The sequence below is a fragment of the Pithys albifrons genome, chromosome 22 (assembly GCF_047495875.1).
Source record: "Pithys albifrons albifrons isolate INPA30051 chromosome 22, PitAlb_v1, whole genome shotgun sequence".
Taxonomy (NCBI): Eukaryota; Metazoa; Chordata; class Aves; order Passeriformes; family Thamnophilidae; genus Pithys; species Pithys albifrons.
The window spans coordinates 7412855-7429841 of record NC_092479.1 but is presented as its reverse complement, the minus strand read 5'-3'; the positions used below and the strand labels follow the sequence as shown (position 1 = coordinate 7429841).

The window sequence follows — 16987 nt, the reverse complement described above, 5'->3', positions numbered from 1 at the left end:
TCCTGTTTTTCCCAGAATCACACACATTTGTCCTGGAATTGTGCAGCATTAGAGGAGGAGAAGGGATTGTTTTGAGTTACGTTCTGGTAACTGTCACTTGGGCTCTCATGTGTGGTCTCAGTGCCCAGAATATTCAGCTGCAAAATTCTGGGCTCTCTCATCCCCCTGAAAAACCAGGAAGTTTAGAAAAGCTGTAACTACAGGAAAATAGATACCTAAAGGCACTGTGCCTGAGCCTCCCATGCATATCATTGCCACTCATCTTGATTGTCATCTTCCTGTGATGCATAAAATCACTCAGATTCTGAGACAAGCCCTATAAAAACAGAGCAGTGGGAACTTGAAGGCATGTAATTGCTTTTCTTGTGTTTTATGTGATTCTTGCCTTGGAGTAGATAAGCTGTTTCCCCCTGACTTTCCAACAGATGCTGGTACATTCAGCAACTCAAGAGTTTGGAAATAAGGAGACAAACCAGCAACCAGCTCCTCCCATAAAACCCTGCTGTAATTAAAGTCTGGGTTTATCATTGCAGCTGTCCCCCAGCCGTGTTCCAGGGTTATCTCTCAGAAAGGGAAGGGTGTTTGGGGAATGCATCTGTGCTGTGTGTGTGCACAGGAGCCACTGAGGAGAGGAAACCCTCCTCCTAATCAGTTTTGGTAAACTGCCCTTCTTCTCCTGCCCCCTTTAATTATGCTTTTAATGCTGCAAAATTATAGTGCTAGATTGTCTCATTAAAAGGGAGAACAACATGATAACTGTATAATTGATATGCTGGGCCCCCCAAATATAAAGTGCTCTTATCTTAAATCTTTAATTACTGTAATTGCTTTGCCTTGTTTATTAGGAAATGAAGAAAAAATACTTAGTAGTTATTAGGCAGTGGGTCCCCCAGCTTGACATTGTTGTGCTCTCCAGTAGTTCTCAATCAGTTTGTCTGGAGGTCTCTGTTTAAGCTTTGTCTTGTTTCCTTAGAGGAGGACGGGATTCTTACCAGGTAGATTAGACTCTAATTGCTTTTGTACAGTTGTTCTCCTTTTTGTTTTCCTGGGAGCTTTGATACAGTGTGTGTGTGGGAAAAGCTGGAATAGCTGGAGCAAACAGGGCAGGCAGCAACCCTGAGGAGAGCAGAAATAAGAGAAAAAAGAAATTCAGTGCTTGGTGCCCAGGCAGGGAGCATCTAAAGCTCCAATCCCCCAGCATTTCCAAGCATTTTGTGCCTTGGAAATGGGTCCCCCAGCCCTTCTGTCCCCAGGTTGGGGAGGACTGGCCATTTCCAGCTGTTCTAGAGCCATGAATGGGAAGCAGCCTGACCCCACTCCTGCTCAGCCCTGCTGGAGGGAGCAGCCTCTGGCTCTGATCCCAGTGTCACTGGCAGCCAGGGCTGGGCTGGAAGGTGGGATTGGGCTGGCATGGGGCTGGCATGGGGCTGGCTCTGAGACAGCAGCACCAGAAAGGCAAGACAGCTCAGACATGACAGCTGGGCCCGGCAGAGACAGTGCCCCATCTGCTTTCTGCTTTAACTCACCTGTTGTGTCCTCTCTGATGGGGATGGATTGGGCTGAGGGTTTATTGTCCCCCACTGAGAAGAAGATACAGGTTAAACTGTGAGAGGAAAACAAGGTCAGGGCCTGAGCAAACCTGTGTTTTCCTTTTTGGCAGTCCTGGCTGGCCCCCCCTGCACACCTGTGTGCACCTGCCATGATAAACACCTGCATTGCTGCTTTGGACACTGTTGCCTTCTCTGCTTCCTCCTATTCCCAGTTTCATTTGTGTTGACTGTTTCCTTGCACTGCAAGCACAAGGGAATGCTTTCTGTTACTTTGAGGTCTGAAAAAAGGACTCTTTTTTCAGGGGATTAGAGTGGGAGTTGGGAGCTTGGTTTCTTGGCTGGTCCCTCACCTTTGCCTTTGACACCAATTTCCTCTGTGATCTGCCCGTGGTGGGAGCCTCGAGAGGAGATCTGGGGCAGAGGAAACCTGCCTTGTCATGTTCCTGAAATCCTAGAAAGGAGCAGAGAGCTGGAGCTGCCACTGAAGTCAGTGCATTCAGGGGATGCCAAGTGATTCCCAAGCAGGTCCTTGCAGAACTGTGTCACTGTGTGAGCACTCAGCTCTGAGGTTATTGGGACAATGGTGCAGAGGCAAAGCCTTTTTTCTTCCTGTCAGATCTCAGCTTCCTGAAAATCCTGCTCTCTTACAAGGCTGCCTGCATGCAGCAGTTGTGTTGCCTTGACTCCCAGGGTTTGGTTTAGCTGTCCTGACTCTTGGTGAGGGTACTTGTCTGGCTGGGAGCATCATTTTCCTTTGGGGAAAAAGAATGGTATAAATATTGGTAATTTATGTACCAGTGCCACCTGTACAGTTATTTTAGTCAAAATAACACTGGCACAACTTGACTGGTACAAGGACTATGTAGAGCAGAATTCAGATAGAAACTTTGTCTTCATTAAGCCCTTTTGGTTTCTCACAGATAGTTAATTAAGCTGAACTGAAAGTCAGGCCACTCTCTGGGTTACCCCTGTCTGGGTTATCCAAAAAGAAATGCAGAGAAGTGGTAGAGTCACCATCCCTGGAAGTGTTCAAAAAATGTGTGGATGTGGCACTTGGGGACGTGGTTTAGTGGTGAACACTGTGCTGGGTTAAAGGCTGGACTTGATAACAGAGGCCTTTTCCAGCATTAATGATTCCATGATTCTAAGTTAGACACTACAAATTCCGTTGCTCTGCAAGAGTTTGGAGAGCATGAACTTCCTTACACTCAGAGGAAGATTCCAACCAACACTGATAAATGCATTACCTCAGCCCAGGAGGTTTCTCACCCTGAGGTGCAGTTTGCCTTCAAGGATATTATGTTATCCCTAGAAACAACAAGGAGATGAAAGCCAGTGTAGCCAGAGAATAAGGTGCAGATTTAACAGTTAGATCCTCACATGGTGTTGGATTTAAGCCCAGCATTGTCTTGTGGGTGCATGAATTTAATTTCTAATTTTAAAGATTGGCCTCTTTCATCAGTATGGGAGGGGAGGGAAAGAGGAGAAATGCAATCACAGCATCTGAGATTTAACAGGGTGGGTGAGGAACAGCTCTGTCCAAGTCCTCAGCAAACTGTGGTGGTGTGGCTAAGAAAAGTAATGCTGAAACACCTGTTAAAATAGTGAAAGTTTCTGACCTGACCTGTCTCTGAAGGAGCCCTTGTGGGGCTTGTCAGGGAACATGCACAGTGGGCTGAGGGATGGACAGGGTAGGTGCAAATGGATCTGTATGGCAAAAATGCCTTTCAAATTTTTTATTAAAAAATAAAAGGATTGGGAGCAAAAGTAGTAGCAGATTGTACAAAGAGAGCACACAACGGGCTGGGTTCTTTGCCAAATAATGAGCTGAGATAAAAGCCATTTTTAGGAGAAATAACAAAAGCTGTCCTGTAACAGGGTGTCTGTGCAATGAAAAGCAGATTTCTGGAGAACCTCATCCTGCCCTTAAAGTCCTTCATCCTGGTTTTAGGTCACTCCTCCCCTACTTTTCTGGCTGTGTCAGCAGGATGGCCCCAGTGTCTTACCCCTGGCATGGGATTAGAGTTCTTGCAAACCAGAGAAGAGCTTTTGGAGGGAAGGTGCTTACTCAAGGAGTGGTGGGGCACTGTCTCCTTGCCCCTGTGCACACAGGACCATGGATGGAGCCCCCCCAGGGCAGGCTGCCCTCCCCTCCACAGCCCCACTCACCTCTCTGAACAGCTTTCCAGCCTTCCCTGTGCTCAGCACCCATTTTCTATTAGGGAAATTACTGCCCTCCCTGCAGCCTTAATGGGTGGCACTGTCAGCCTTGCCACTGCCTGCCTTCCTAAGTGGAGAGCTATTTCCCACATCCCATAAGGCTGCTGCTCTTTGACTCCCTAATTGATTGAAGATGAGGCCCGAGCACCCCCCATTACATTTGTCACATCACCTGCCTGTGATTCAGAGCCCCAGGGTCCCAGTGCCTGCCCAGAGGATGAGCACAGAGCTGCCTTTGCCTTCCTTCTCGTGCTTGGCCTCTTCCCCCAGTGCTGCCCACGTGGGATGGGAGCTGTGTGCCAGCCCTGCTGCCTTTGGAGCTCCTTTGGTGGCAGGATGTGCCACACCACACTGCTCCTTGCCTGGGCTCTGGGCTGAGCTGACAGGGCTCCTCCAGGCATGCACAACTGGAGAGAGACATGACAGAGCAGGCTCTGGGCTCCTGCAGGACTCAGCTCTCAGATTAGACTCGACAGCCCTTCTCCTAATTGCCAGGGCTCAAGAAGAGGGAGGCAGGGCCCCTCTTGTGGCTGGAGACACATTTTGCTGCTTTATGACACTTCTCCTTCACAGCTTTCACTGGTTATTTTCTATCAGTCCCTTCTTCCTTCCTTCCTCTTCAGCCCTTTATTTTCTCTTCTCCCTTCTCTTTCCTCCCTCCTTCCCCCTTTTCTCTGAACCATGCACTGCTTAATAACAGCCACTGTATTCAATAAATGTATTAAAGATCCCTCTGGGCAGTGAGGGCTGGACTTGGTCCAGAGTGCCAGGAAGGATGTCATTGTCCTAATGAGAACATGGATTTGAGGGGGAAGAGAGAGAGCAAATGGCTCCTCACTTGTCAGGGATGCTGCAGGATAAAATATAAAGAACAGCAAGAAATCCCTCTTTGCTCAGGAAGGAGATACAAGATCTGCAAGAAAGGTGAAGTGTAAGAGTGAAAGGAAATGAAACCTTGACCCACAAGTGCTCTTGACTGCTCTCCATATCTGTGTGTATCTGACCCTCAGCATCAATTCCATGGTGAATAACCCAGATGCCCCAAATCCAGGTCTCAGTCCTGCTGAAATCACAAGGCCCTTCTTCCAGCCATCATGGGTGAGGTTTTCTGAGCCCCTGCTCATTGCCTGCATCAGCTTCTTAATGTTGGCTGCCTGGAAATAGCCTGACATGGATATGGGGGGGTCTTTGGAAGCTGAGACAGTGATAATTGTGCAGAGTAGGGAGGAGAGAGGAGCCAGCTCTGGCCATCCAGCCCAGCATCCAGCAGAGTGGCACCTGCAGGTACATTCTCCCCCCTTTTCTTTTCTGGTATTAATTTGTAAGGGACTGTCTCCTGCTCACCACTCTTCATACAAGCCAAGGACAGGCTTGTGTAGCTGATACTTTGCAAATTATTAGTAATTTGATTTCAACTGGATGAATAATCTGTTAAAACAAGATGTACATTAGCCCAGAAATGTAATTGCTGATAACGGCACCGCGGTGTGGAGTGAGCGCTCGGTTCTGCTCCCTGTCCCTCCCTCCTCCCCTCCAAAAAAAGATAATGAGAATGTAATTTCATTCTCACCTATTCATTTGTCTAAATATGAGTGTTTAATTAACCATCTCGGCAGATGGATGTTTCAGCCTCTGTGTGGATCTGAGCCATTCCTTTGGGATGAGGTTTTCCCTCCCCCCTGCTTGGATCTGTCTCATGAAGTTCTCTTAGACTTTGAAGCTGGGCTGGGCTGAGTCTCACCATGAGATGCCTTCACCTGACACTTGGGATCTCTGCAGGAGCTGCACAGACCAGAAGTTACATCTTTATAGAAGGCTGAGATCATTTCACTTCCCAGCCTTGTGCTTTATGTTGCCTTCAGAGCCCCATGGAGTGGCTTACCTTAAATCCAGGTTTTCTGAAATCAACTTTTTTCATCAAGAATGGAATCGTGGTGTTTTAATCAGACAAACATAGTATTTAATCTACATAGAGCTCAGAGCCAAACCTTTTTGGTTTCTTTGAGGGCACTGAAGAATGTTTTATGGACAGGGAACCGGGAGGAGCACAAGGTTTCTTTTCAGCCTTGCAGTCTGATTTCCAGCTGGTCCCACAGAGTTCACTGCTGGGCAGTGTTTGGAGCTCTCCCCACTTCCACTGAGCAGCTGCCAGGACCTGATTTGCACAGAGCAAGGTGTTGAGCTGGAATTAAAGGGGGTTTAGGAAGGTTTTGTGGATGTAGGAGATCTTGTGTTCCAGGGAGCAGTGCAAAATCAGCCTTAGCACCAGTTCCACTCTCCTGTGAGCAGGACAGACCCTTTTGGGCCTTTTTTTGCCTGATTTGAATTTGCCTAATACACTGGATTCACATCAGCTTACCTGGAAAGTCCAAGTATGTCCCAGAGCTTGGCCAGACTTCAGTTCATGGAAATTTTACTCCATACCCCACTTTGTCCTGTCCTTTCCTGAAAGTTTTCAAACATTTTCTGAACTTTAACTTTGAAGAACTCTGTTACTGTTGTCATCCTCCATACATCAACTGCTGTAAGCTCAGGAGCTGAGAAGAGCCTGTTCCATTTCTCTTTGCAAATAAAGCGTTGGGAGGGTAGAAAACTGGGATAGATTTTCTAAACTGGTATAAATGAGGAAGAAGAGTAGGAAAAACAAGGTACATGTGGCAGTACTGAGTTCTGAGAATGGCTTTATTAGTGGACATTAATATCTCTGAAAGCAACTACTCACCCCTAAAAGGATAACCAGATTCCCTTTGTGAGCCAGGCTTGCAGGAAGAGCACAAAAGCTGTGCCATCACAGAAGTAAAACGTGAAGCAGCAGCAGCAGCATGTCTTGGATGGGGAATTATTTCCATGCTAAGAGTCGTTCTCAGTTAATTTTGGGGCTGGACAGGGGCACCCCTTCAGGAAAGCACTTAAACAGCTACTCAAACCTGAGTGAAGTCCCATCACCTTCCCTGGTTATGGTGAAGTGTTCCCTGGCCCCATTCACACCCTGTTCAGCTCAGGGGAAGGGCTCTGTCTCACCTCAGCAGGTTTGGGGGAGCCTCCTGCAGCTCAGGGGAAGGGCTCTGTCTCACCTCAGCAGGTTTGGGTGAGGCTCCTGCAGCTCAGGGGAAGGGCTCTGTCACCTCTCCAGGTTTGGGTGAGGCTCCTGCAGCTCAGGGGAAGGGCTCTGTCACCTCAGCAGGTTTGGGTGAGGGTCCTGCAGCTCAGGGGAAGGGCTGTCACCTCAGCAGGTTTAGGGGAACCTCCCGCAGCTCAGGGGAAGGGCTGTCACCTCAGCAGGTTTGGGTGAGGGTCCTGCAGCTCAGGGGAAGGGCTCTGCCACCTCTCCAGGTTTGGGTGAGGGTCCTGCAGCTCAGGGGAAGGGCTCTGTCACCTCAGCAGGTTTGGGTGAGGGTCCTGCAGCTCAGGGGAAGGGCTCTCTCTCACCTCAGCAGGTTTGGGTGAGGCTCCTGCAGCTCAGGGGAAGGGCTCTGTCACCTCAGCAGGTTTGGGTGAGGGTCCTGCAGCTCAAGGGAAGGGCTCTCTCTCACCTCAGCAGGTTTGGGTGAGGCTCCTGCAGCTCAGGGGAAGGGCTCTGTCACCTCTCCAGGTTTGGGTGAGGCTCCTGCAGCTCAGGGGAAGGGCTCTGTCACCTCAGCAGGTTTGGGTGAGGCTCCTGCAGCTCAGGGGAAGGGCTGTCACCTCTGCAGGTTTGGGTGAGGCTCCTGCAGCTCAGGGAAGGGCTCTGTCACCTCAGCAGGTTTGGGTGAGGCTCCTGCAGCTCAGGGAAGGGCTCTGTCACCTCAGCAGGTTTGGGTGAGGCTCCTGCAGCTCAGGGAAGGGCTCTGTCACCTCAGCAGGTTTAGGGGAGGCTCCTGCAGCCACTCACTGCTGCTTTTCCTCCTGGGAGCAGAGGCAGGACTTGTGCAGGGCTACACAAAATGTGGATCTCTGCAGCCCTTTGGGGACCTACATCTGCAGGGGCTGGTTTGTGTGCCCAGCCAGGCTCCAGCACGTTCCCTGGCAGGCTCTGGGCACTGCGGGAGCGGCTCTGGGCGAGGATATGGACTCGCTTCTCAGCTGGGCTCATGTGGCTGAGGGTTGTCATCAATCACTGACTGTGACGTGGAGACACAGTGGTGGGCACAGCCCTCCCCTGAGCTCCCTGGGTTTGGGAGGAGGCACCAGACCACAGAAGGTCAAACCTCTGCCTTTTCCCTCTGGGTTGATGTCGATGCTGTCTGGTAGCAAAGGGGAGAAAAAAAATCCATCAAAACCCCAACCCCCTTGGCTGCTCTGTCTTAATTTAGGATATTGTTCATCCAGAATGTGCTTTGCCTGCTTGTCAGCAGGCAGAGTGACAGAGGATGGGAAATTAATTTCCGAGGTGGGAAATTGCTAATAATTTATTTACAGCTGGGGTGGGCGTGGAGGAGGGGACACAGTACAGACAGATTTGGGGTTTTTTTGTAAAATGTCAATGCTGAGCTTGTTCTGCATCCCCTGAACGTGGCCTGGGAGTCGAGACAAGGTCCTGCAGTCCCTACACCTCTTGCCAGCAGCGAGGGGAAGGTCTGTCAGTGCTGTACAGCCCCCGGGGGTCCTGCCAGGGGTGGGCAGGGCAGGTGGGCTCCTCTGGGCACCCCCAGCCTGGGAGGGGGCAGGAGCTGGCTCTGAGCTGGCCATGGGTGGGTTGTCATGGGGAGCAGATTAAGTGGCAGGAGATGCAGCAGTTCAACCTGTGCCATTGACCTCTCTGTTTGTTTGTTTGTTTGTTTGTTGACAGGATACACACCCACTGGGATTTAAACATCTCCTTCCGAGAGACCTCTTGCAGGTACCATTTTGGGGCACCCTCTTTGTATGGTAGGCCAAGAGTTTATGATCTGTTACTGGCATATGGATGCTGTGAGATGTAAATGAACATTTCTGTCAGTGCTGTGGGGTTTGTTCTTCCTCCTTTTGCTCCTCATTCTCCCCTTATCACATTCCCTCTCTTTTGTTTTTATTTTGGGGAAAGTTGAGGGGGGGAACAGTCTCTTTTATGTTGAAAGAGAGAATTCATTAGACTTGTAAAGAAAGCCCATTATTCCTTTTGATATGTTTACTCTGGTCCTAAGAAGGTGGAAATTCATAAATTGAAGAGAACCAGTTGCAAACATAAATATTCCTTTGTGACCTCTGGGTCAGTTGATATCCTGAGCATGGTGCATTATCTTTCTGTGTTGCCATCAGTCACCAACATCTCTAATCCTTCAGAAATGCAGCTGCAGAAATTTGCACTGGCAAAAAAAAAGAAAACTGGAAATTTTGAAATGGTTCTTTTATACTGAATTGGCAGGTCAGAGTGGAGCAGTTGAACCTGTTCTCTGGAACCAGAAAAATGAACCTGTGCAGCTGTGAAACTTCTTGGGGAGCAGAGAACAGAAGGAGGTGGGAGGGTGCAGGACAATCCAGAGGCTGGTTCTGTGTGTGCTTCACACTCTTGGGGGTGCTGAGCTGCCCAGTGGATCTGCTGGAAAAGAACAGCCCACTGATAACTTGGTGTTTTGCTAAAAGTAGCTTTGGATGCTTTGTGTAAACTTCTTGTTCAGTAAGGTCAGAAAATACCACTGCTATTAGTAGGACAGTTTATAGCCCAGCCTGTGCTCCTGGAGAGACAAGTCCATCTCTTTAACTGAGCCCTGGATGTGAATTAAGCCTTGGCATCCCCACCAGGCCCAGTGAAGGCTGTGGGAGAGAAAGGTGGGAAATCCATCTGGATCAGACTCCCTGAGGGAACAGGAGGGCAGATGTATTGACTGGTGTTAAACTAAGCACAGGCTTTGCCCCTGAAGCACAAACCTCCATAATTCTTAAAATTTACAACGTTAAGAGTACAAAACCCACCCTCTCAGTGAGTTCCCAGGGCCAGGCCAGCAGGGACAGCTCACCCAGCACTCAGAAAAGCAGCCCAGACTGGGGAATGGAGCCTTTAGAATAAAATCCCTGGTTTGGAGCTATGAGCTTTTGGGACTCTAAAATACAAAAGGATGGATTCCTTCCAGGCAGACCCTTTCATGATGAATTTCAGCCCTTAGCAGAGTTTTATGGCTGAGTTATAAACTCCTAAAAGGCAGGTTTGGAATGAAAGTGCTGACAACAGCCTTAATTAATGGCCACGTGAGCAATGATTCTGCACAATGGCAACTGAGGGTGCCAACACCTTTGGAAATTAGAATCTCTATCTTAAAAAAAATAATTCTGAATTAGCAGAGGATAAAATAATGGTCTGATTTTTTATGTCAAGTGCACTTCTTGGGCTTCCTCAACTTAACTGTTTGTTCTCTTCAGTTTAACTCTCTCCTGCAAGAAACATCAGTAATTCCTCTTGGGAACAGAAGTTTGGTTTTTTCAGATCAAATGGTTAGTCCAGCAGTCAAAAACTCTGCCCATCCAGCTAGTTTGGAAGGAAAAAAAGCTGTGTTAGGCTGGGTGGCAAAGGAAGTAGTTTGTGTTTCTAAGTCAGTGTGGAAAAAGGGTTTTATGTGCTTAAGTGACCTAAATTGCCTCACAGCCCTGTGAAACATCTGGCGTGTCTAAAATCCATCATGGGATGGCAAGAGGGTTTAGTTGCCCCTTGTTCTCAGTGACCTGCATGGTCCAGCACAGGGGAGTTACCTGGGTCATCCCAATCCTGTGCCAGGGCATCCCAGTCCTGTGCCAGGGCATCATTCCAGTGCAGGAGGACACACAGTGCCTTAAACCAGGCAGGGCTCAGAGCTGCCACCTTCATTCACTGCCTCTTTGTCCTAACTTTGTCTTTGATCTTCCTTTCAAGTTGTCAGAGGATACCTGGATTCCTTGGATTAGCCACTTTAGAATTGCTGTGTGCATTGCCCTGGACAAAAAGATACTTAACTGGGGACAAATCACTCTATACACAAAGAGCCAAAGGCTCTGGGTAGGGGAATTGTCCTGAAAAGGGAGATTGGGATCTCTCTGTGTCTTGCCAGGTGCTTTGCTCCCTTCCCTTTTAAGCTTTGAAGTCAGTGCAGGTTTGAGTTTGTATTTACAGCTCATTTTCCTTCAAAATTTCCTGTTTGAGGTAGAATTGCTGTGTATGGACATAACTGTTCCTGGAATAATTTGCTGAAATATGTTAAAGTTGGTCAGTGAAAGTTGGTCAGTGACTGATGCACTTCTTTCAAGACAAGCCTGTCCAATTTTGAAATGGCAAACCCAGGGTTAAAACCTGATCTCTGCCACGAGATGCCTCCTCTCAGCACCACAGGCAGGATTACCTTGCTGAGGGTGAGGCATCCCATGAAAATAAACCAGGGAATAAAAAGGAGTTTTGGGGAGTAAAAGGATTGTTTTGCTGTTTGTTGCTACTTGATGTCTTGAGGGAGCTGCAGGGAGGTGGGAGGCAGCAGATGAGAGGCCATGTGTGTCAATACACGTTGTGATGCATCTCAGGATGGAATAAATGCTTTACCCACCTGAGAATTTCAAGGCTCTGCCAGTTCAATTAAGCCCTCCCTGTTTCCAAGGAAGTCAAGGGTTGTTTCTGCTGCCCTTCTTGTTAAAGATGGTGTGTAATTTGGTTAGAGCTGCATTGCAAAGACAAAGGAGGAGAGCAGAGAACTGAGGAGACATCGAGATGTTCAGCACCTGCTTTGGTTGCACAGTGAGCAAAGCTCTGACAAAATATCCACAGGAACGTTTCTGTCTTCAGAGTCCTGCACTGGTGCAGGTGTGAAACAGTGACAAAGCAAAGAGACTGGAGCCTGCAGAAGGGTCTCTTCACTGCCACATGACCAAAAAAAGCTCCTTGAGGGCACATTCCTGGGCCTGCCAGGGGATAATTTTATCCTGGTATATGCCATATGAAGGTTCCATACAGAGATGGAAGGAAAACAAAAGGATCATTTGCCCAGAGCAAATAAAATGCATTCAACATCCCCAGTTTAAACAAGAGATTACAGTGGTGTGTGCTCAGCCTCCCTGGGTGGACACAACTGTGCTGGGATGGATTTTAGACAGGCAGCCATTTGGTCAAGTCTGGGGATCCCTGTGAATGTGTATATGAATGTTTAAATCTGACTCTAACATTGGGTTTGGGCCTTTCCACGTTGATTTAATCCAGGCATAAACAGTTACTCAGCCAGAACTGGGTTTGAAACATCAGAACTGCTTAAACTGCAGTGTTGGATGTGCAGGTTTGGCTGGTGTGGTGCAGTGCACACCTCTTAAATAACTGTATTTAAAGAGGAATGAAGCAGGTTAGGCAAGAACTAAAAGAAAAATGAAACAAATCAGGCTGAGTGGAAAAAAGAGATGAAAAAATACTTGGGAAATGGGCTGGGAGAAGCAAACCAAAGGGAAATTCAGTGGTTTAGCTCATTCCTTTGGAAAAATACACAGGGAGAGAAAAGGAAAGCAGGAGAGAATTGAAAAGTAGATGGTGCTGAAGGTGTCAAGGCTGATCCTGAGTCAGCAGAAAGCATTGCTGTGTGACACAGGTAACATTATCATGTGCCAGAGCATCCTCCTGCCCTGCCCTTTAAGGATTGATACAGGATGGTTCTGGGCTGGCTGTTTATTTATTTATTTATTTTCCCTGGTAAGCTCTTACCTTTTAACCTGAGAGACCTGAAATAGGTACTCAAAGGTCAGGAGAAGTTTTTCAGCAGCTGGAAGCTGGATGTGACCCTGTAACCCCCTGCAGCATCTGCTGCTGACAGAGCTGCTGCTTGTCAGATCAGAGCCTTTAAGCTGCAGCCCAAAACCCAGACAGTGGCAGAGAATGAGTGTCTTAAACAGGGCCCTGCTTTGCCTTTCTGTGTCAGTCACTATTCCTGCCTTGTAGGCCCAGCTGGAAAAGCTGCTGGGGAGCTGAACCAGGGAGGTTGTGCCCTGATTTAAGTCAGGGCAGAGGAGACTGGTGAGATACCAATTGCATGTAGACCTGCAGAGCTGTTCCACAACTCATGGTGACTTTGGAGGACAATTCTCAAGCTGATTCTTGACTCTCTGCTGGTGGAAACTTAAAAAGTTCCCAGTGAGATACCACAGAATGTATTAACCATGACTTGCATTGACTTTGGGAGGACATCTATTCAACATGAGGCTGAATTCAGCCCTTCCAGGTTATTTCTGCTGTGGTTTTGGGACACAGACTGCTGAGGGAAGTATTTTAATTCTCATCTTGGCAGAATATCCCAAGAGCTCTCACCTTTGTAACTGCTGGAGCTGTGAACCAGGACGAGCTTCCTGAAGGCAAAGCCAACAAACACAAGGGAGGCCTTGGCTAAATCCATTGTTGGCAGTCCAGGCATGGCTGTGTGGAGACAATATATTGGAAGGAAAAGTCTTTCCAGATGGGTGGACTCAGTTTGTTCATCAAACAGTGACATACCTGTTTGATTTTAGACAATGGATGCCCAGCAGGTAAATGGATGTGCACTTTTGATTAACTGGGAAAAGAGAAGTAAAGTAAATCCACCCCAAATCCACACAGTGGAGAGACATTCACAGGAATGTTCTGTGTCAATGAAGAGCAGCTGGGAAGGTTCAGCCAAGCAGTGAAGCCTCCAGGTGTTCTGTGCTCCACAGAGGCTGCTGGCAGGATGTTCTTCAAGCTCCATGGCAGTGGGTGAGTTGGGCCTGGGATTTTTAAGGAATCATCCAGGGCAGAGAGACCTGAGTGGCTTTTGCTTCTCCCTTTCTTGTAGGAATAAGGCCAAACAAGGAGAAAATTAGTACCTATTGGAGTGCAGAGGAGTATTATTTAATCTGATTTAATTATTTCATCATCATTTCATTAGCAGTACTTTTTGCTCTTGCATTTGTTCCCAGAGAGATTTATTTGGCTATAGGGATGGATTAGGGAAAGGAGACCATCTATGGACTAGCAGAGATTCAAAGAGTAAAGGGAAATAGCTGATAAACTGTTCTAGCTTTCATTTTAAAGCTGGAAGGATATAATTATATTTCAAATAAAGCTGAGAAAAGCTATTAGATACCTACAAAAAAAGAGGAAAAGTTTATTCAAGAATAATTCTGTTCATGTTTATCCTCAGTGTGTTGTATCTGCCATAGGAGGGGGGGTATGATGGACCTTTTGTAAGGCAGCCTAAAGGATTCTGGATAAATTGAGCATTTAAAGACATCTTAAGGCCTTTGTATATTGTTGAGACACACATAGGCTTGGATGCAGATTTGGAAAGAATTCTTGATACATTTTAGCTCTTACAGTGATCACAGACAGATTCACATCCATCTGCTTTTACATCAAAACACTTCAAGGGCATGTTTCTGGAAAAGGAGATTTTCTGACCTCCCTCCTCACACCCTTCTGTGAGACTGAAACAATTCAAATGTGCCTGTCCTTAAAGCCTTGGCTGTGAGTGATCCCTGTACATCATCACTCCCCACTGTTCATTGTCTAAACTCCTGCCCTCTCACCCAATTGAAGCTGCTCATCCGAGTATTTTAATATTTCATCAGCTCAAAGCAGGAGGCTTAATGAATTGAGAAAATGAGGGGAATTTGGGCTATTTAAAGAGCCCCTGTGTCCAGCAGGCACAGCAGCTGCGTGGCAGCCACACATTCTTTTTATGGGCCCAGCAAAACATTTCTGTTTGTTCCTGAGGAACACTGGAAAGCAGCATCCAGACAACTCCCAAACTTGGGGGTATCTCCCTTCCCCATCTCCAGCATGACTGTGGTGTAATTCCATCTCAGTTTTATTTATGGGCTTGCAGAGAGCTGAGTGACAAAGCAGGATTACAGTAAAAACATCTTTATACTTATTTCCACCTTATTTTGGAGTTGCCAGCGCCAGTGATCATTTTTATGAACTGTCATGAGCATTAATGAAATTTTATGGGCATTTTGCTTGGGACATTGCAGGATGATTAATTTGTTTTTTCAAGATCAGTCTGCAGGGAGATTTAGGGCTGTGTTGCTCATGACTGGGGTTGGGGTTTTCAGGCCTCTCAGCTGCCTCCAATTGGGAAAACTTACTTAGCCCTCCTTCTTTTCCCTTTTTTTCCTTTTTTGCCTGTGTCTGATGGGTGACATCTCATCAGAAGGTGGAGATACCTGAGAGGCAGAGGTGGATGCTGCTAAATTGTTGTCTGTTAAGGTCTCTCTTAGACTGATGTCTAAGAAGGATAGAGAGAGATCAAGAGGTTTTTTTAAGTTTTAAAAGTTACCCAAAAGACCGAGCAATGAAAATTATATCCAAAGGTGACCAAGGAGTGAGAGGCAGCTGTGCCTTGAGCTTTGCCTGCTGGAAATCAGGCTTCTGTCTTCTCTCTGGAGCACAGAATTCCCACTGGGAGCAGCTTATTCTTGTCAGCAGAGGTGTGTGGGAGTTGCCATCAGCTCCAGCAGGTCCCAGGCTGGATTCCTGAGTACCAGGGACACTCTGGGATGTGAAAAGCTGTTGGACACATTGCTGGGTACAGACCTCAGTCACCAGGTAGACTCTGGGTTTTGCAGCAAAAAGAGAAGTTAGAGATGAGTTTGGGAGGTAAGGAGAGGGAGAAGGTGGGTTTCCTCCCAGCAGTTCATGCAGTGGCAGCTCAAGGGCTGCCCAGCTTATGCCAGAGAGCCCATGGAGTGTGGGAAGTGGGATGGGGAGAGGCAGCAAGGCATGGAGAGGTGTGGAGGAAGGAGAGGAGGCAGCACCTCTGCTGCTCAGAGCTGCACATCCTTATCCTGCCCTACATCCAGCTTTGTGCCCGGGGTTTATCTGCCCACCTCTGCTGGAAGCCTGACCCTGGCTGGCAGCAGGGCACTCTGCCTGTTGTGTAACAGGGAAACAAACCCTGCTGCTCCCCCTCACACCCCTGCCCCTTCTTCATCAGTCACCTGATCAGAGCCCTCAAATCCTTGACCCCAATCCCCCTGTGCTCAGCTTTAGGTCTTATCCTGCTCTGGCTCTTTGTCCATGGGCACCCTTCGAGGGCAGGTATTGGCTGGGGCTGTGATTAGGGACATGCTGGGGCTGTTCTGAGCTGTGTGCAAGGGGATGAGCAGCAGTGAGGGGAGGAGGGGACGAGCCCTGGGTGGGTGTGAGCTGCCAGCTTTCCCTCATCCACATCCCCTCTCTGTTTCTGCTGACTCAGTGACCCGGGGTTTACTGCTGGCAGTGGCACAGACAGTGACCTTGCCTGTCTGCTCAAGGACCTCTGGCACTCAAAGGCCATGCCAGGGCAAAGCAAACATGCTGAGGAGAAAGTTATTCTGCAGAATTTCTTATCCCAAGATGACTCTTGGCTCTGCTGGGTTGGAGCATGGTTAATCCTGCACCCATTTGGTGCTGTGTATGAGGCAGGGAGGCAGAGCTTGTGAAATGTTCTTTATTCATAGGAAAGGTTACATCCTAGTAAGGAAGAAGCTGAAGGGATTCATCAGCTCTTGGGAATAAACATTATTTTATTCCCAGAGCACTCACTTCAGGGTTTGGGGGTGGAGGGTCTCTGTTTGCTCCCTGGTGGGCAGAGACAAAAGTCACACTTTTTTTCCCCACTCTGAGCTGCCACTGTTAACTGGGAGCACGATGGGGTGATTTTCTGACAGGTTCTGTGCAGGGAGGTCAGACCAGGGAGATGTAACTGTCCCTTCTTGGGCTTAAAAATCAATGAATCTCTGATTAAATGGCCCACGGAGGTTGGACATTGCAGGTTAAGGGAAAAGGAGTGTTATTGGTGGCATTTTATGTGGCAGCTGCATCAGGTATTGCTATTGCAGCAGCCTCTCAGGTCCTTTAACAACCCCCAGATTTACCTGCAAATAGCAGGGAAACAGAAGGTATTTTTTTATCAGGGGCTGGACTGGAGTGCATGTGTTTCCTTGGAAATGGTTATTAATTTTAAAAAAATGGTAACCAAAAAATATGAGAGCTTTTGAGTGCTCATTTTGCACCAGTCCTGACATCCCATAGTTGTGCTGTTACATAAGGTTGTTTCTCAGAGCCATAATGATGCAACAGTATTTATAGCCCAATCTGGGTTTTCCCTTTAATGGCTTCCATAAAAAGCTCATTATTCCCTTTGCACGGTCCCTGACTGATTTACATGCCCGTCCTGTCCCTGGGCATGTGCTCCACTTTGGGCAGCCCTGAGCAGCACACGCTGCCTGTTGGTGCTAAATCATGGACTGCTTTAGGTTGGAAAAGCCCTCCAAGAACATCAAGTCCAACCCTTAACCTGGCACTGCCAAGGCCACCACTGAAGTGTGTC

General features: G+C 47.9%; 1 protein-coding gene across 8 annotated transcripts in view; it reads left to right on the top strand.

Moving 5' to 3' along the window:
* SAMD11 (sterile alpha motif domain containing 11) overlaps positions 1-16987 on the top strand; it is a 104347-nt gene that overhangs the window by 29072 nt on the left and 58288 nt on the right. For 7 of the 8 annotated variants that reach the window (XM_071575519.1, XM_071575517.1, XM_071575518.1 and 4 more), the window contains exon 4: positions 8539-8589. The exons of the other annotated variant lie outside the window; for it this stretch is intronic. In XM_071575519.1, the coding sequence (XP_071431620.1) occupies positions 8539-8589 (51 nt within the window). The remainder of the gene's footprint in view (positions 1-8538; positions 8590-16987) is intronic. 8 annotated transcript variants of the gene reach the window in all.